The sequence below is a fragment of the Poecilia reticulata genome, linkage group LG7 (assembly GCF_000633615.1).
Source record: "Poecilia reticulata strain Guanapo linkage group LG7, Guppy_female_1.0+MT, whole genome shotgun sequence".
Lineage (NCBI taxonomy): Eukaryota > Metazoa > Chordata > Actinopteri > Cyprinodontiformes > Poeciliidae > Poecilia > Poecilia reticulata.
In genome coordinates, this window is record NC_024337.1 from 11,731,395 (window position 1) to 11,752,810 (window position 21,416).

The 21,416-nt window shown below is 39.4% G+C and overlaps 1 protein-coding gene across 2 annotated transcripts in view; it reads right to left on the reverse strand.

Moving 5' to 3' along the window:
• pex14 (peroxisomal biogenesis factor 14) overlaps positions 1 to 21,416 on the reverse strand; it is a 64,142-nt gene that overhangs the window by 35,994 nt on the left and 6,732 nt on the right. For both annotated transcript variants that reach the window (XM_008413423.1, XM_008413422.2), the window contains exon 3: positions 3,079 to 3,163. In XM_008413423.1, the coding sequence (XP_008411645.1) occupies positions 3,079 to 3,163 (85 nt within the window). The remainder of the gene's footprint in view (positions 1 to 3,078; positions 3,164 to 21,416) is intronic.

Consider the following 21,416-nt stretch of genomic DNA (forward strand, 5'->3'; position numbering starts at 1 on the left):
TATACACACAGTAAATATAAACGTGTATTTGTCATGGTTGTACTTATTTTTTGAAAAGTTTTGATCACCTCGGCTCTGATTACGTTCAGCCTTGTAATCAAGTGATGTCAGTTCAGGGGCCACGGTCAAAGTGACACGCTGAAAGCTGGAAAATGGTCTTGACTTTGTCCTGAGAATTTGATTTTTGTGGTAATTATGTGTGAAACTGCTAATTGTCTGGGCTAAATGGTGGAGCCAAAATGGGGCTCTATGCTCTTTTAGTTGTTACAACTGTTAATTGTGGAAGACACAGATGGCACAATTTCCTAGACTCGTCTGTCGCGCATTATATTTCACTCAAACAGGATAAAATTTAACAGAGCTTTGCGAGGAGCAAAATTGCCTCAAGATTGTTGTGTGACAGTGGAAAATGCAATTCATTTGCACTCTTCTGTTACAGAACAAAAAGCATCTTGATTTTCACTCCATCAAAGTGACAAACTTTCAATATTTCAGCCAGTTTATTCAACTTCAAGGACTTAAGAAGGGCAGGAAGGAATATTGGACTGCATAATGGCCAATTCATTCTCTGAAATTGACGGGAGAAAGGAAAACAGAAAATTATATTTTTCAATGAATATTGAAATAAATCACGCTATTATGATCACTTTTAAAAAAAAGAAAGCGAGAGACGTATCCAGAGAGGCATCCTTCCATGCAGATCAGGACACCAAATACGCTGGAAAATAATATGCACGACTGAGATTATTGTGTAAAGATTCTGCAACATGCAATCAAAGTGGGCCCTATTTTCCCCTTCATCAGCTGTCCGGCGTAAGCGCTGGCAGCAAGAGGAATCCAATTTAAATTCCACTCTACAGGGAGACGGTATTGTTTCATTTTATGTGTGCTTTGACATTTCTGGCTGCTAATATGGAGTAAAATCGAGAAGTATTTACATAAATATGGCATTAAACTGTATTAGAAATTAAGAGTGACACATTTTCTGTGGCGACTGTGGAATGAGGGAAATGATTGAGTTTCTGTGTCGAAAGGTTGAGAAGACAACACATGCTGGGTGAAGACGCAGGGAGAGTATTAGCCTGTTGCTGTCTGCAAAAAAGTCCACCATAGCTCAAGTTAGCAACAACACGAAGAAGCAAGGAGCTTGTAGAAAACAAACATGTTTTATAAATCTACGTTCATTTCTATGCATGGAGAGAAGTAAATTTTAATCACGTTTAAACAGATGTAGAAATCCTGAAGCCATTCTAAATCTACTTTGACTCTAACGTTGGTGATCTTGGAATCGGGTATTGTGTTTTAAGGCAAACGTTTTAGCTCACACAAACTATGCCCTGACTTCTGCTCCCAATATGTGTCCTAGCCTAGAAACCAATACTTAAGATTGCTGCTTTTATATCATAGCTCCAGAAGAAAAATTTGAATTGCCCAAAATCTGTATCAGCAGGTCAAATCCTACATAATCAACATTGCTAATTTAATCATTCTAGCTTTTAGACTACATGGCCAAAATGCTAAATGTTTAGGTAAAATGGTTCTGGATCAAAAAAACATACGTTATCTTGAAATTTGAATGTACAGACCAGACTGGAATCCACAAAACCTACATCTGTGGAACTTTACATAAGAAAACTAAGACAGGAATACTTTTACAACCACAAAAGTATTACAGTCAATCTTGCAATTAGATGCAACTAAAAGACAGAACAACATACAGTAATCGGAAGTGTAACTTGAAGCCCAAAGCAGCAACTAATACGATAACAAGCAGATAGAAAAAAAAAAAACAATGCTTAAAATATTTCCAGGTTCCCTGCCAAGGAACTCTGCAATAAAAGTCCGGAGCTATGAGTAGTGCAAAAAGCTACTCAAACATACTTTGTGCTTAGTGCTTCATTTCTCATAAGTATGCTCTCTCCCAATGATCAATGTCTTCATGCAAATCAAGACTTCTTGCTTAGACCTACAGTGGAAAGAGATTTACCAAAATAAATCTGCATTAAAGGGTCATACATATTTCATGGATGTAAAGTGCAGTAAAAGCAAACCGTTTTGGACGCTGGGGCTCCACAAATATCACAACAAAGCTGAAAATAGGAAGAAAATGAGTCACGGCATTACGTCATCCGGCTCGGGCTTTGGGAAAACAGCAGCAGATTGGGAACTGTCTGTCAATAATGAGGCTAAAAGATGAAGAAATGTAAAGAGATATTAACAATCATTACAGTCATATGAGAGGTGTGTAGCAGCAGCAGGCCAACATGGATTTGGTTTCAGGTTACCTTCCCAAGTCACAGAGCTCTTAGGCTCACTCCTCACTGTTTGGTTCCTCTAATGCTGCAGGCAGAGTCCCTCAGCACTGTACTGACACAGTCCCCTAAGTACTGAACTGCCTCACGACCAGTTACAATAAAAACATTCCTCACAAAGAGTTAATCTGTCGTAAGGACACACACACACGCACGCACGCACACACACGCACACTCCCATATCTCTGTCATCACTACTCAACCACAGATCCACAATTCAACGACTGCCTTATATCGAGCCGACTTTAATGAGTTCAGCGTAATAAACTTTTTTTTTTTGCCTTTTTCATTACACAAACCATATTCTACAATGCGAAATGTCTGAATAAATTACAAAAGAAAAAAAAAGTTAGACGGCAGAGAATATTTCAACCTTCCCTTGTCAGAAACCCTTACTGTGCAGTTGCTCAAATTTACAATAACCATTAAATTAAGTAAAAGGGTTAAAATGCTAGGAGGCAATATTGATAATTCCATTGAAAACTCAGGGGGAGTTTGTCAATATTAATTTTCCTGAACCCAAAGGAGCATCCTGACTGGTGTGTCATTTATTCACGAGGCCTGAATCCTGTTCTATGGAGCTAAATCGACCCATTTTTTAGGACCAAACACCATCCACCCCCTTGCGAGCAAAAAGCTATAGCTGCAATCTCTGACCTTTCTGGACCAGTCCAACCAGAGGGAAACAAACAAAACACTGAAACGCAAATGCTGAATGGTTTTATTAAAGCTTGATTTGGCCAAACATTAAAGAAAAGTCTCTGACCTTTTTTCTTCAAGAAGGCCTTTCTGGTGGCCAGGGGGCTCTCGCGTACCTTCGGGTTCTGCAGAAATTTTACGGCAGTTGCAACCTGGAAAGAGACAAATCGGATTCATTTCCTCGTAATCACGTAATGTGAGTAACCCTAAAGGAAACTGATGCTGTTAACACTCTAAACAAGAGTCTAGACCTTCCTTAAGAAAAAGGTTCATTATAAATCCACCGCAGCTAAAAAGAAGGGGGGGTGGAATAAATGGATTCCATCTGATAGTTGCATTTACACCCCACCCCCCCCCCTTCTCCCCTCGCAGTCAGTAGTGAGGAAAAAGACCACCTGACCACTTTCCTGCTAAATGTGGAGAATGACCAAATCAGCAGTTATAAAATTAGCCCATCAGGAGTGCCGGACAAATGGAGTATGGAGCTTAATTTGCTATTACCCTCTTAAAGACAAACTTCCATTCTTAAGTGCGCAGTGGAAGAAAATCTATACTTAATGCAGAGGTGATCATTTGTATCTAATAACTTGAGAATCCGAGGCAGAAAACTTCTGTAATTCTTCCAGTTAAAAACCTGCCGTGATCAAATCACCCCGCCTGACTGTTGTAATGACTTGAAACGTTAATGCACCAGAACGTTAAATAGCATCAGAACATCAGTAGTTTTAAGTGCACCACGTTCATCGATTCTATTATGTTTTCCTTCGAGATGCACCTTAATTTTCCACCCAGTATGCATTTCCAAGAATTGGAGGCAGGAGGTAGTGCTGGTGGAGGTGGTGGGGGGGCTGGGTATCTTCCTCAAATGGTATTAAAACATAAATTTGAAGTGGGCGCCGTGAAGTGGCGCCTCCTAAAATGGATAAATATGTAGGGAACACAGAGAACGGAGAAACACACTGGAGGGGAGGTTTCGATGACTTATTATCGCACCTGTGGTCCCCATGATTCAATTGTAAAAGTCATCCCTCTAATAGCTTGAAAGGTTTTGATTACTCTTCTTTTCTCTTAGTGTTGAAAGATACAAAGTGATTGAGCGCCCTGCCAGTGGTAATTCATTTTGGGTAATGCATTGCATATACTATGGACCCGTTTCAATCCAAAAGAATCGTAGTTTAAAGTTGTTTGAGGGGCGGAAGTGGCAGGGAAGCTGTTTAAAAAGCTGAGGTTCTGTCACAAAGGTGCAATGACCGCCTTCTCTGAAAACCTGGCTGGCCCTCTCTACGCTACAGGAATAGACTTCGAGGACACAAAGCAATTTTATTGATGTGATCATTGCTCAAATTATTTCCATACAAATCTACTAGTTTGCAGAGATTATGGTGTTCAAAAGGTTTCACAATATGTATGCAATTCCCAGGATGTGGAAATGGCTGCATCTTTATTAAAATTAGGCACCCTCAACTTTTATGGTGACAACCAGAGGATGGCATTTTCATTATGAACCAGCAACCTTTGCTTTGGGCCAAAAGAAACACTGAAAACACTGAGAATTTTCATTTGATACCGTGTCATTGTTCATGAACAGGACCTTGCAAAGGTACTTCTTAACTTTTGAAGTTTCTATGTCAAAAGCACAAACTTCAACGTATTTCGTTTTCTGTGATATTTTGTAGTTTTGAGTAGAAAAAAACAAGGGAAACATGGTTTTCTAAATATTTTACAAATAAAAACCAGAAAAAAATTCATAAACACAAGTCTATCTGTGATTGTAGCAGCTTTAACACTTGTAAAATTTTTGCTCATTCTTCGTTCCAAAACAGCTCTAGTTCCCTCAGATTGAATTTGGAGCATCAATGAAGAGCAATTTTTAATTCTTTGACTGGTCCACTCTAACTGAGTGATGAATAATGAACATACTTTGATCTAAACCACCCAACCGAAGCGCTTGGCTGTATGTTTAGAGTCGCTGTCTGCGATAAGGTGGATCTCTGGCTCAGTCAAGCGTTTTGCAGCTGTAAAAGCTTATTTTTTTGGTAATGTTCTCTATGTAGCTTTACACATCTTTCCAGGTACGACTTGCTTCCCAGTCGGCATCAACTTCTCAGCATGATGCCGTTACCACCATGTTTCACAGAGTGTGTTCAGAGCCCTTTGCAAACATAAATGATGCCTCTCTGATTAATAATGTCCAGTTTGTCAATTTAGTGTGTTTGCACTTGCGACATAGTCTCTCCATTTCTAGATGAATTTGCTTCAATAATTGCTAAATATTAGAGATGTTGTTTCAGAAGTTAACCCTGCCTTAAACTTCTTCAGAACTTTCTGTCTGCTGTGGTCCTTGATTTTCATGGTGCCGTTTGTTCTCTAATGTTCTCCAACAAACTTTTGCGGCCTTCACTGTACAGCTGGATTTATACTCAGTTTGAATTAAACATAAGTTGACTCTGTTTATTAATTAGATGCCTTTTGAAGGCAGTTAGGTGCACTGGGTTTTATTTATGGGTGTCAGATTAAGTGGGATGAAAATTTATACACACCCAATCATTTGGATTTGGATTAAGCAATAACGTTGAAATCTGTGCATCATTTTCTTTCCACTTTAAAGCTCTGCACTACTTCACTTTGGCTGATAAGTACATAATCATGACAAAACATGAAAAAATATGAAAGTATGAATGCCATTTCAAGGCACTGCAGGTGACAACTTAAAAAAAAAGACAATAAATCTAATATTCTAATTTTTCAGTCCAGGAAACTACAAAGTGGTGCAGACTCTAGAAGAGGTAATGACCTATTAGAGAAAAGAATATGCTGAATGAGCAGTCCTTGTTTACACTGCCCTAAAGTTTCAGTTGTCCAATTATTGACAAGAAAATTGTATCAATGTTAACAGGCATAAGTATGATACCTCAGAAAGGACCGCAGCTTGCTCAGCGGCAGACTAATGAGGCAAATGTCCATTTGGTTAAAACCATAGTGGTGGATCTTCTGGGAGAGGAAAAGTGCACTTCTTAGCAGATGACATAGAGGCTTTGCACAAGTTCCATCCAGACATCTCAATCAATTATAACCACATTGCACTGATTTCACTCTTGTTATTGACTCATGGATCACCCCAGTTATAGTGTTGGGTAGCACACCACTGGGCTTTTAGGGTGCGCATGATGGATAACAGTACAAGATGCATTCGCGTTGCCGGTATAAATAAGAATTTTTTTAAATAAATTTTCTCTTTTTTTTGGCAGACAACTAGTAAATTTTAATCTTAAAGAAAAACTGGGAAACTTTGTAAAGCTTTGACTACAAATGCACCAAAGTGCTCCATGTAAAGTGCAATAATCTTTGCAAACCAGATAACCAATAAAGTGTCAGGTAAAGCTGAAAAAGAGGTGAAAACTCAATCACAGGAAGAGATAACATTAACCAATACACTTAAAGAGAGTGAACTTGATGAACAGACAAGATTACAGAAATGTTATTGAGTTTGAATTGGACCAGACTTTGCACTGCACTCGTGTGAAAATTACAACAGTGATGCCTCGAACTGTGAGAAATGAGGCTGGAATCCAATTAAGTTCGAACCACAGGGATGGACGCCTGAGGGAATCCGTGTAACCAGTTGTATATTTTTGCTCTAACTAGTAATGGCACTTAACTATAACATACCGCAAGACCTATGGATGTTATACAGATGTGCATTATGGGGAGTAGGTAGGTTACCTGAACACTTGGAGTATCTGATCGGCTCCAGAAAAGCCTTAAATTATCCTTCATGTGTTGAATCTGACTTGTCCAAGTGTTAAGTTTATTTGTTTTTAATAATATAGAGGTTTTCAGGTGAAGAATTCAGTTCAAATCAAAAGGCAGCTCATTAAGTCCACTGATTTGAAACCACGGTATAATAAAAAATGGTGTCGTCTATATTTACATGGGTTTATCCATGATTCTGGTGGCTTGAGTAAAATTATCATGGTTTCACTATAACTCAGCACCACAATTATTATTTTTACATGCAAAAGTTCAGAGCCTATGTGTTTTTAGTAGGCCTGTATGACGCCTCATTCGCAAACAACAGCGATGGACAAAAAAGACGCTTCTCTTGGTCCACGTTTGAAGCATTAATTTTTGTGTCAAACGTTCTGATGGGACACCGGAAAAGACTGTTACTGTTTCCAAGTTGTAAAAACTGGAGTTGGCCTCTTACCGAAGTTATTCAAGGATAAAATAGCATTTCAGTACCAAGCGGATTGCAGCAAGCAAAAATGTCCCCAATCCCAATGTCAGCGTCCACAGTTCACATTTGTAAAGAAGTATTTTTTTCAAAGACATGAATGATCATTAGTTCCTGAAACACATGAAAGCTGAGGTGGTATAATAGGACTTTGCACCAATCTGATGGTTAAATAACCTAAATAACAGATTGGAAACAATAAACATTTTTGTTGTTAAGCTCATCTGTCTATTCAATAATAAATGACGCATCAAAACAGCTACGCAAATTTTTCATCCTAAATCAGATTTTAATCCAGAATAAGATCATAGATTAATGAAACAATTTTCATTTCATTTTCATCTGTCACCATCTTTTATTTATTTATTTTTTTACAAAAACCAATCCCTTAGTGTACAGGACAACTCCTTATGGTCTGTTTTGCAGAGACATTAAGGACATTGTAGGACAAAAAGTTGGGTCTTAGTACAGAGGGCTAAAAGAAAATCATTAGCAAGTATAGGATTCAGTCTCAGTGTGAATCAATTCATTCCAAATTGCCCTGGCCTGTGCATTTGTGAAGTGCCCCTGATATAATAACAGACTGGTAGACATGATCAAAAATCGTGTTAGGATGGTCTCAAATTTCCCCGCTTCGAACACATGTTTGGAGGACCAAAAGCGAGAGAATGTGAGATGGCAAAAAAAAAAATAAAATAAATAAATAAAAAATGAAGCTTTATATTAATTTGGTGCTTTCATGGGTGATTTGCTATTAGGGCTGCAGCCTTAAATGACTTAACCCAATACTGTTCTGATATCAGAGCCCTGCGAGAAAGGAATTAAGTTTTAATGCAATTATTGTATTTCCTTTGGTCGCCTGACTGCTTGATGTGGCCGACGGTGCTTTTTAATCTTTTTAAAAGAGCAGGTTTAAACGGCCTTCTAATTGTGACACCTTCCCTGCTTTAATGTTGACCTTTAGCAGGAAAAGGCAAGGCCTCATGGGAGCAGCTATGGGGAATTATTGACCCTGGGAGACATCAGGAAGTGAGATGCTGACCCAACCATTTAGGTAACAGTTGGTCAGACACTGGAGCTTTAAAGGCCCAGTAAGAGATTAACCCCCCCAAAAAAGGATGAAGCTTTATTATTTATTTGTTTTTCTGATTAGATTAATTTATAATCCAAGAAATCTTCACGCTATAAAACAAATACAAAGAGGCTTAGTTTTCCAAGTGTTATGCTAACTAAAATATAGTTAATCATTACTGAATGAACCCAGGGTTTGAAATTTAAAGGTTAGACTCAACGTTTCAGTAGATGAAAAAAAGGGTCATGGAAAACATCATTGACATTTGCTAGGCAAAGGTTTAAAAATAACAACATACAGCACTGTATCAGTGACAGAGCCACGGGCAGGGCTGCAAACGTGACATCAAAGGCACATTATGCAATTTGTAAAGGAGGTGGGGGTTTGTTGGACGGAAATCAAGTTGTTTTTTTTTTTGTTTTTTTTAAAAGGCCACTACGTTTCCAGACCAAACTTTCCATTCAGAAGCACTTCACTGTCAAACATGGAAACGTTGAATGAGGTTTGAGGGCGTGAAACACAGAAGGCCGAGTAACTTATCCGACGAGGACGTTGTCGAGCTGCGCAAAGAACAGATGAGACCAGAGATGAGACCACGTTTTGTTCTTCAGAAATTTTCCGCAACGATCAGACGCATTTTATGATTCAGTTCGACGAGTACATCAGATCGTGCGATCGATTGCCTCATCCTTCATATAATCATTAATCAGAAAAGGGTTTACCTGATTGTTTTTGTGTGAAGTACGAGGGGGTTAAGAACAACACAAAGCAACAAAGTGTTGTCTTCTCTTTTAAGTCTGAGCAAAACTAACAACAGATATAAAGTCAGCTCTGACTTTTTTTTTGTGTGTGCAACTGTCAGTGTCACTGACGGGGGTTGCCTTTAGTAAACTAGAGAGATAGATGACAGTTTAGATAAAGACATCCCCCTCAATGCTGGCCTGAAAGCCCAAAGAACCGTTCTTTCTGCAGAGGAGCAACACCTCCTTTTTTTTCCATTTTTAACTCACATGTTCCTTTTAATTCAGGTAAAAGGCCCAAACGGTGAGTCTGGAGCTGCTCTGAGAGATGAGGGTCATCAGAGATTAACCCGTGGCACTTTAGCGGCGGGGGGAGACGAGGAGGAGGGGGACTCGCAGTCGAGCACAACAAACTACTTAGCTACCACAAAACATTCCTGCCCCTTCTCAGCTGCAATCCAGTAATGGATACTTCCTCAGCTCCTCAATTGGTCAAAATGTTTTCATACAATAATTTAATTCAGAAACACATTTACAAAGCAGGAGTAATCAATTTTAATTAGTTGATTTTTTTTTTCCATTCGCATAAAATTTAATGTACTGCCATCGATCTCCTTTGTTCTTTAATGCAGTGCCTCTTTCCTGTAATTTGAAGCTTTTCTTTTTCTTTTTTTTTCTCCTCCTTTTGCAGTTAGCGATGACATTCTGTGACAAGCAGCGCCGCATGCTTTTTAGTACCAGAGAGTAAGCAGATTAAAGTAAGAAAAATCAAAAAAAGAAAGACAGCTCAGTTTGATACTAAAAAACTCTAAGGGTGAGCTCATAACGTGGTACAAAAATGCATCAGAGAAAAACAAAAGGTTTGGTAGAGAAATGAGACATCGACATATCGGAAAATGCTTAAAAAACGGTAAAACGCGAGGGCCTTCAAATAAAATCAATCATCAGCGATCATGGCTACTGATTTTGCAACAGAAATGTCTTATCTCACAGAACAAAAGCTGCACTGACGCTATGTTGATATCATCATTGTACGTGCCATTCAGCTATGACCTCAAAAGTTTCCAATGCAAATCTGCATGCAACACATGGTTATTAATTGACTAATGCATTTATTAGTAATGCTTTTTTTTAATTTATGATTATTAGTTCCTCAGAAAAAGTCCAATTGTGTAATTGGCATATCACAATGTTAGCAGATTACTATAATTTAATTCAAACTGTGAAATTTATATTTAGATCCAATAAGCACAAAGCACATATGTTTAGAGGATGAAAAGGGCAAATTAAAAGCGAGCCGTACCAAAATATTTTAAACTTCAGCTACGTAGAAATGATTAAATTTCAAAAAATGAAAGTCTAACTTTAGATTAACAAAGGACAAAATTATGCATTTCAGGCCTGCATTTATATTAATTTTGATGGTTATGGCTTTAAGTGAATGAAAACCCACAATAAATATTACATAAAAACAATAGAAAAAGACTACTTTCAAACACAGAAATATTATGTTGTTTAATCATTGGAAAGGCTGCTGACTTGACAGGTGTCAAGAGGTCATCGGTACCATCCACACAAGTCTAGCTTGGCTCAGTTCAATTTGAGCCTACTTCATTCAGGTTTTGCAGTTTTCCAGTAAGTACTTTGTATTAACTCAGGTTTTTAGTATTAACTCAACTGCGGCATCTAATCGTGCCAAGTCAATCTGAAAATGCGACGTTGGAAGATTTCTGGTCACTGATTGGCTACGGTGTGGCGTCACTGAGAAGTCACGAGAAAGACTCCTTTAAAAACTCATAATAGTGTCTGAGCATTTTCTGAAAAAAATGCAACACTGAAATCAACACCGTGGCCCTATAACAAAGTGCAAACATTTTTGTTCTTGGTGGCTGATGAGAAAATATAGTGGGAGCCTGACGGTGGTTTGCCACATACAAATCACGTCTCGTTATTTTTCAAGCTGCCTTGCTATGACAAACCCACCCACATTTAGGTGGTGCTCCATTGTAAAGAAAAACGCCACAAATTGTGTCGAGTCAAATAGCGCTGAGTTGAGTTGGACGGAAAAGCGTCAAAGAGGAGGAAGCCACAAAAGGTCCTTGCTAAAAACGTTGAATCTCCACAAAGACTTACATATAAAAGAATGTTAATGGAAAGTTGAGGGAAAAGGAAATGAGTGGTAGAAAAAGTTATAGTGTTAACCTCTGCCTTGGACTGTAAAGGAAAGCCCATTCTAGAGTTTGAGGGGGAGATTCACACTGTTTACCAGCACCACCACCACACACAGATATAAAAAGTGCAACTATTGTATTACTGGTGTTACTACGACTAAGCCAGAGACGGCGTTAGAAGGGTCTTACCTGGGCTAAGGAGAAAAAAGGGCTGGATTTGGTTAAGTGGTATAAAGACTGCTTTTTAGATGGAGGCAATTTTACATTTCATTTGGAAACGAGGGGCCCAGACTCTGGAGGAGGGGCTGCAGTGATGGTGAAGAAGAAAGAAGAGGAGGAGGAGGATGAGGAGGAAGGCAGAGGAGGGAGGCAGAACGGAGAGGAAGACTCAAAGCTGCTTGAAATCAAGTAAAAAGTTTCTATTTTACTCATTTTATTTCAGCCTCTTTTTCCTGGTCCTGGGTAGTTTTCAGAGAAACTGAAAACTGAAAAAATGCCTATAATATATTACTGTGTGTGCAATATTCCTTTATGAATTTAAATAAATTATATTTTTGATGATATTTTAACTTACAGCTGTACACAAAAGTTTCTCAAGACAAAAACAAGGCAACAACCTCAATGCCCCAATCTCCAAAACCATCGTGTGTTCATTGTTGTTCATCTCTGCAACCGGAGAAAGAAGGCAGCAACTGCACGACCAGGATAATAACATCAAGAAACACAAACTGCTTTCTTAAAACCTCCGCCGCTCCGTGCGTCTTCCCTCATATCATCGAGGCCCGTCGGCCTTTCACATCCTATTAGCTGATTGAGGCAAAATGCAAGCGGCACCAGCAGGAAAACAATGCGGAGCCTGTGTCCGAGCGACACACCACAGAAGTTGTGTTGTGGTGTCAGGAGGAAGAGCTGCCTCTGTCACGGGCAACTTACAGTGACAAGCCTATCCTCCTCCAGTGATCCAAACCGCTCCACTCACTGGGGAGGCGCTCAGCCACAGAGAGAGAGACAGAGACACACGCACACACACGCGCGCGCGAACGCACACACACACCCTTTAGTACGGAAGAGAGCGAGCCAAGTTTGAACTAAAACACCTTGATAGGAAAATGAAGGAATGAAATGAGGGGAAGATGCAATCTGCTGGCACCCGTTTCCAGTTATGCCAGCTGACTTTTAAAAAGTTAAAAAAGCCAGAGTCAAACGCGCCATCTTATTGATCAAATTGTTGCGTCTTAGACGTTTAGTATTGAACCGTCCTCGCAGAGACAGCTCAACAGATTGTGACATTCTACTGACATTGTAATCACGTGTCAACTCTTCTCCAGTCACCAAGTTGAATACACTAATCATGTGTCTTGGATCAGCAATTTCATGGTCTTCAAAGGCGACTAGGAATTGGTGGCATGACCCTTTACACAGGGTGAGACCCCTCTTTCCTCGGAAAGCCGGAGAGACGGGATGGATGGGCCGTCTCTCTAGGCATCTAGTCTGGGGCTGAGCCAGAGAAGATAAACATCGCCATCTACTGGGGAAGGGCAGGATGGAGTGGAGCCAAGCAGAAAGTGGGGGGAGGAAAAGCGCTGGCAGTTTACCCTTGCGGCCTGTCTTTCACTGAGACCTGTCAGAAACATTTAGACACACTTGCCAAGACAATGGGCCACACATCTACAGTGGCAGACAAGTCGGGATGAAATCACCATCAAATGAGGGACGAAACTTAAGGGCCTTCATCTTTGTATTTTTTTTAATTTGTTTTATTTTTTGGAAAGGGGAACATACAGAGCCTGAAAGAGCTCACACTGGGTGACAAAGAAAAATGCAAGCTAGATCTCATTTTCTGGAGGTGTCCAACTACCAGCAACAGTGAGAGAATGGAATAAGAACACAAACAGCAGAGTGCTGACAGCAGGAAAACACAAGCAGGGTCAGAGAAGTAGCATTTGCCTTTCTTCTCATTAAGCCCGATCAGGAAGAAAGAAAAGACAGCCCGTCAGTTCCAATAAGAATCCATTATTTCAACCTTCCTTAACCTGTTCGGTTGCACACAGAAGGATGTGGTGGTTGGAAAATGACAAAAGCATATTTATTTGCCCCACCTGAACATTATCCGCCTTTTCTAAGAAGTTCAAACACAAATTTCAGGTTTCGCAACATAATTCCCAGATGCAGATTGGTACAAACTTGAGAACAGCAGACATTTTTTTTCTTTTACACATGAGATGCCTTTGATGATCAGCGCTGTTGACCTTTTCACTGACTTTCAGAACTGTTTACTGAATAGACAGAGAAATTAGCCCATTTTCAGCCACCATGACACCGAAATAATAGTCCACTTACTTGTGGAATTCTTACTCAGAGAAAACTTAGTCATTTTCAGGATTAGTGAGGAGTTTAATAAGCTATCTTATATGAAATTGTATTTTCTACTGAGTAACACAATTTTTTCACTCAGGCTGCTAGAGAGCAAGCGAGAGCAAGACTGTGAAGTAAAACAGGAAGGCTGAACAGAGAACAGAAAAGTTGCTCTGTTTAATCCTTTAGAAGTTTTCATCATCAGTTTCATAGAACATATTAGATTTGGAAATGTTGGGAGTCTTTTGGAAAAGTGAAGATTCATATTGTCAGTAATGTAAACACTCTGCTGTCTCCAGAACCATAGCCATGCTAACTGAGCTAATCAACAAGACACTTAAGAAGAAGAAAGTTAAAATTTTAAACTCTGTAAACATTCTGCCTTTATTTTAAAATATTAGTAAAAAAATGTTTTACAAGTACTGCACTCTCACAGAAACAGCATGAAGCTCCCAGTAATGATGACTAAAAACCTCTAATCCCAGGAAGACCAGTTAACGGTGTTCTTATATTAAAACTCAGAATTGGCTTATTGTCAAACAAACCAGAGGCCTGAAACTGGCCTAAAATGTATTTATTTTCGTATGATACTTCTGTTTTATCATGGTGAAAATCTTGGCTTGTTAAACGGCAAAGCTCAAACAGGATGATCCTGAACTAAAAGAAAAAAGAAAGTTACATGTGACTAATGCATCTTTTGTGGTAATTTGCGTCAAACTTTAGGCGTCAACACCCATGGACAATCAAGACACGCACACGTGGCAGCAGCAGACGAAGACAAACTTTTACCAGCCTCCTCCAAAAGAATGAGAAGAGGAGACCCATAGTGAATTACTACAATGTCACATGGGGTGGCGTGTTACAGCAGAGGGGCTGAGTTGGCAAGCAGCTCAGCAGCAGACGCACACCTGTTCTGACATTTTCTGTCGACCTTGACACAGAAAACACATGACAATGCCACTCTCTGCATTTCAAAAGTACAGGCTGTTTCTTTTTTTTTTTCCAAAAGTCCCTTTGCTTTCCTTTTTTCATCCCCAAGACACCCAAATCCACTTTCCATGTACTTTGAGAGTCATGACGTAGCAAAAGAGCAGCAAGGAAAGGCAGACAGGAGGACAGTTATGTAAAAAACATAAACCCTTATATGGAAAGACATTCTGTTTATAGGAGACATACAAGTACTGGATACCGGAGGACTCCTAACAACTGTTTGTGTCGGCTGACTTTTTACAAAGGACCTCAAGCCAATAATACCTCACTTTAAATCCCAATGTACACAGTAAACACTACTTGGGGAGCAAAAATAAAAGAGTGGCTCATCCTCTACTCTATATTCTGTGGTTACTGTGTGCTCACCCTTCCTTTTGAAGTTTATGACTGAGCTACACTGCACCCATCCATCTACTGTTTTAATCAAAGAGAAAGCAAAGTAGTGCTGCCAGGAGAGCTGCATACAGGAAAACAAATGCAATCTTCCTGTTAATCACTGCATTAACAAGAAGTCGACAGAGTTGATGCACAAGCCGGGGAAGGCAGCCAGTCCAGGTGTTGGATAATTGTCAGTAAAGCCAGTGCCAACCTCTGCTTCGCTAGTTCCTCACACTTTTGCCGTGCCATAATGACAGTGTTTAGGTGTTCATTTTGCTGGCAAGTGCGGGGGAACGTGGAGAAAAGCAAGAAGTCTTGGCCATGACGTCTACAGGACGACTACGGAGAATTGTCACATTCACACAGTTATTGTCAATACAAAATGACGTTCGTTCAGTAAGAAAAACACGAATGAGTCAGTATGAAGTGTTGAGTCAATGCATGGCATAATTATTGCATCGTTTCATCTGGAAGCATAAAAGCAACAAAGCTGCTAAGTTGACATAGTTCACGAATTATTATGGTTATAATGTTTATCTTGATGCAAAACATTAGATGAAAATCTAAAACTAACACCTGAAAGTACTTATTGCACATGGTATGGTATTGTGCACATTACTATATATATATATATAAATATATATATATATATATATATATACTCAAAATTACTCATATTCCTGGCAGGTTTAGAGTTAAAAGTATCTTCATTCAACCAGCAAGTCTGAATGAAAGGTCAATCCTTTTTATTTTTAAAAAATTAAAAATTATTCACACCCTCCCAGACCTTTGATATTACAGTCAGTCAGACACAGCTTGGTTGGTAAAATTTAAAAAAGTATGTATCTAAAAAAGTCTGGGCATAACTGCCCAGAAGATACTATGTCTTTGAACAGAAATTCCAGGTGTAGTTTTATAATAAGACCAATAGGTGGCGCTCCTTCAAATTCCAAGCCATAATTGACTGTATTTTTTTTTTTTTTTTTTGCAAGTTTAAATATTTCCACACACTCCAACTGGTCTTTGTGAGGGAAAAATGCAGCTCTGTTCTTTCAGCCAGATGGCTTGCAGTGCGCAGCAACAGGTGGTGAAGGGTCAGAAAACAGTGATCGCACTGGCACTTTCTCATGCACTTTATTAAAATAGCTTTAAACCACTGGAGCAACATGAATGGATATTTTGAATTTACAACTTCAAAAAAAGCCTCGTCTAAGTTGACAACCTCAACCAGCTCGTCGTTATGAGAATTGGATCGTTTTAAGACGTGCCACGCTGCTAATACACTTCCTGACCGCACTTCTTAGACTAGAATAATCAGAATTCAATAAGTTACGCAAGTGCTCTTTTGTTTTTAGTAGGTTTAAAAAAGATTTATCTCAGTTTGTGCACCACATCCTTTTCATTTCGGCTAAGACACTTTCACACTATCTCCTTTTTCTCAAGATTCCCCAGATAAAGCCCCAATCTCAGGGTGCCACACACAGAGAAAAGCTGAAATCCTATTAGCATTTTGCTTTCATTATTTTTAATCAAACCCAGGAAACTGACACATATTAATTAATATCCATTACCAGTTTTTTTTTTTTTTTTTCTGTCCCTCTCCCGGAGAAGACGTTCAAGGGAAAAGAAGCAATTAACTTTACAAAATAATCAAAAAAATAGTTACAGAAATCTGATAAATGTCATGTGAGGTCCCGTCTGAATGTACGAAGTGTAATACATTCTTGCTGTCATATTCCATTAAACTGCTATTACAGTCTTGATAGAACTATTAGTCACTACATTATTAATAACATTAATGTATTTACATTTTTGGTGTACAAGCCTGCTTTCATGCAATAATTTATGAAGGCAACTTCAGATATGTTAGAACATTCTCCATCTGAGCTCTTTTGTGCTGGTTATTGATTGTGAAAACAGTCAAAACCCAAAATCTAATACCCCACCGCACCCCTCCCATAGCCTTTAATGTATTGGGCTGGGCTGTTTACATTAAAGGGACTGGGATAAAGTGCATTTACATCCGTAGGCAGAAGTTCATAATTTACATTTCCAACATTTATTAGAGGTGACAAACGAGCGTTTGGTCCACTCGTGCTTTTCCACAATGCAGCACTCATTCAATCCATATAAATTACAGCCGGGCTAGAGAGTGCAAGAGCAAATTATTTTATTATATGTATGCATGTATGACTCTATAGGGGGTTACTAAGACAAACAGGGAATTACTTGATTAGGCCAACAGTGGTTAACAAAGAAAGAAATATGAGACTAAGTGTTGGGCCAATCAAGTTTTAGCATAAATATTTGGCCCTTAGTCAAAAAACCGACACAAGCGTGGAAGTCTTAACCTGCAGTGGAACAGTATTTCACTGTATGACTCTTTCACACACTATGGATTGCTCTTTTAAGTGTTGCAACTCCAACTGCTTAGCCTTAGCTGGCTCTAATATTATTCAATTAAAAGAAACTTGCCTAAAAGGCAGTATTATATTACATAATTAGGCAAGGCAGCATTTTCAGAAGTGTAGTTACAAATGCGCTGAGGGGATCCCAGTATTTGAACAAATATCTGGCGCTGTAGGGGAGCTTGCAGACAAATTAACAGCTAATAACTTACTGGGAAGCCAGATAAAAAGAGGAAAAAATGTTCCCCAAAGTGTCAATTACAAATAATTTTTTTTTTCTCCCTCTGATTTCTGCACTTGTGAGAGCGAGCGAGATGCTAAGAGGCAATTTGAATAGTGTAGGTTGCTCATTTTATGTTTGTTTTTTTTTTATTATTATTATTAATTTTTTTCTTTGTGCAAGCTGAATTGATTCACCAAGAAGCTGGATGGCTTAGAAAGCACCGGTGCACGGCCCCTTTATGACAGCGCGAGGCGGCCTGAGCGAAGACAGACGGACGCAGAGACAAGAGGAAATGAAGGGGGATTCAATCAAATTCATGTTCATTAAAAATCAGAGGGCATCTCCAAAAAAAAAAGAAAAAAAAAGAAAAATTGAAATATGCTGACAAATCAGAGGGTCTCAGTACCTGGAATTACCATAGTCATTTACTTATTAAAACCAGTATGCTTCCTGTCAATCAAGAGCCATCACATTCCCCCATTTGCGGCGGAAAGCCGCCGTAATTGCTTCTCATACTAATCAACACAACTTGTGTAATTATGCCTTGAAAGTGACATTGGAAGCTGAGAGCGATGTGAGCAGTCTTGACAGAAGAGACATCTCGGATTCGTCGGGAGATTTCCAGCCTCGCTGCGAGGAGACGAGCCGCTCTCAGACCAACTTACTCACTCGAGCAGTTTACAGCCATAAACACAAAGAAAAGACAATAAATCACGCTGGAGTAATTACAAAGCAGAATGGAGAGTATAAAGAAAGCTTAGCTCAATAAGACCACTTTCCCAAGTATATTGAGGCAAAATGGCTACACTGTAATTAAACTGGGGTCGTATTTCTATCATTTCTTAAGTAAACATATTGTGACAGTTCACTAAATTGTGGGAGAATAGGAAATTACAGCTCTGTTACCGAGTCGTTTACATTAATATACTCGCTGTGACAAAAACCCTGCAAATAAAGTCCTAAGTATTCATTAAAGTTTATTGAATTCAGCCTAATCACAGACTTTACATATGTCTCCAAAATGAACTTTGCGTAAAGCTAACTCGAACATTCCTGCGAGCTGAGCGGAGCTTCATCCAAACCATATTCCCAGGCTGCATCTGTCAGCCGACACACCGCGGCCCGGCAACGCGGAGGTCACGGCGAGGTCAAATTACTGCGACAAATCAAGAGCTCTGACTTACGACGTGAGACTATCTGCGCCAAATATGTGATTTTTTTTTAACGCGGCGGCGGCGAGAACCGTTCCAGCTTCCCTTCTACAATGCGGACCTATTCAATGAATAAAAAAATCTTTTAAAAAGTCATTTTAGGGGTTTGTGATGCAGAACCAGTCCATCTGAACACACAAGGCAGAAACCACAAAATGAAAATCTTTCTTTTTTTTTAATGGGTTGGACTCATCTGTGCTCATCTTTTTCAAAGAGGTGGGTGGAACCAAAGCAAGAAAAAAAAAAAACATCAAAAAGAAGTCAGTTGATAATTCTGGCACAGTATGAGTGGAATGAGCCTAATCATCTCATCTGCAAACAGAAACGAAAATGAAAGATTTATGGCTCATAAAAAAAAAGTTCAAACGACAGAAAAAAAAAAAAAAAACCAAAATCCCTGTCTGTGTCATTCCACACTCATGACCTCCAAACTTTAGCACATGTTGGAGAGAAACTGATAAAATGGCTTTCTGTGGCCAAATATGAGCGAAACAAGTACAGTTACCGACATAGAAAAAAGACGCTTTTACAGGAAAAGCCCGTGTGATTCACCCCAACCCCCTGCGTTCAACTCTTAATGAGTCAAAAAGTGTGACCCGCACTTAAACAAGAAGTCACAGCCAGAAGCTGTAAACTCATTGTCCCCCCCTCCTCTTCTTCCTCTTGCCCCCCCCCCACCATCCAAAGCCCGCAACGTCGGCAGGACCTGGAAGATGTGCTCCGAGCATGCACAATAAATCTGACGTGAAATCATAATCATAAAAGCAATTAGCTGACCCTGCGCCACTCGTCCTTGGACATGACAGTGAGAATTCATACAGAGTCCTCTAAGGAGGCGGCGCGGAGGGGAGGAGGAGAAAAAAAAAAAAGAGAAAAATAAAAGTGCAACACAGCAACAATAAACCAGAGGGCCCTTCCTGTGTCATTAACCACAGAAACAAACAGAGCGTCATGCGCAATAAGTGCTGCGAAATAAGAGAATTGAGCTTTTATGCTTTTCAAAGAGAAAACGTAACCACGACCGCTGCAACAGATGCGTGAGAACTGTGAACCAATAACTTTAGGTCCCTTCCGTCGCACCCTCCTTCATCGGGCCTGACTTTGCATTTAAAATATTGTTGGTTATTAAAAAAAAATGTAATAAAATAAAAGTTTGTACCTTTTACATTCCTGCATTTCTTGCACTGTGAAATGTGTTTACAAAGTAAAGAGAATCAGATCAGATAACTCTCTCTCTCTTTCTCTAGTGGAAGTGCTAAAATTTGTCAAACCTCTAGTCTCACAATCTTGATTGCGCGCACACACACACACACACCCACACACACACACACACACACACACACTTTCTCACCACGACTTTCCACTCAGTAATTACAGAGGGGCCGAACGAGTGGCTGCCACCTAGTGACCGTCTTCCCCAATAATCATGAAATATCTCCATTGCTCGCGCCCCCACTCGGACCATAACTCTCCTTTACTGCAGACAGCTCCAATAAAGGATTACAATTACAATTAAAGTAATGAGCAAAGAGGAAAAAAAAGGGGCAAAATCTCTGAGAAGGTTCCCTGGGCTTAACTGAATGGCAGCCCCGGTTTCTTGACAGAATGGAGCTACCGTACCGGACCCATTACCGCCTCTCATTTCGTATTCTGCCCCAATAATTAATTTGAAGCATGTTGAAACCTGCAGTTCTCAAAAATTAAAATGATGGCCTCAAAAGTGATTCATGTGAAATAATTAGACATATGAATTTTCAAACAAGATATTAAGTTCTGGTTACTTCTTGGTTTATGGTGGCTGAAAAGTGAAAAGCTTAATCAGCTTAAAATGTGCAGTAATTTATGGTGGATGGGGGACGTTTGTAGATTTTGTTTTAAAGAGTAAAAAAGGAATGTTGAAGAAAAAAATATATATTTTCTGTAAATCTCTATTTAAGCCATATTCTCATCCCATAACTGCTTTTGCAGTATTTATATGGGTTTCTTTTGGATAGACTCACACAAAGTAACGCATAATTAACTACACGTGGCTTTTAAAATGCTTTTCTAAAAACAAACCTGAAATGTGTGGCGCGCATATGCAGCTCTGGAAAAAATTAAGACCACTTAAAATGATCAGCTTCTCGTGATTTAACTTTTTCTAGATATATGATTGAGTAGAGTGAACATTGTTATTTTACTCTATGAGCTGCTGACAACATGTCTGTGGTCTCTTCCTTTTTTCCCCAGAGTTCTATGTTCAACCACCTTTACTCTGACACCCCTAAGTAAAATCAAGTGCAATCAACCTTCTTCACAAATCACCTAATTCGAAAAGTTTAAATCTTGGTAAATCCAGCTGTTCTGTAAAGCTCTCGTACGTTTCTGTGCGAACATTAGGGAGCAAATGACATCCAGAAGGCTAAGCAACACAGCAAACTGAGTTTTTTGAAGGAGGGGCCAGTTTAAAACAGTATATCAAACTTTAAACGTCTCACTGAGCCCTGTTTGATCCAGATGAAAATGGAAAGATTGGCATGACCGCAAACCTATAAACAGCATCATGCTATGGGGTCGTTTTTCGTCTGCAGGGACAGAGAAGCTGGTCACAGTTGATGGACAGATGTATGGCGTTAAGTGCAAG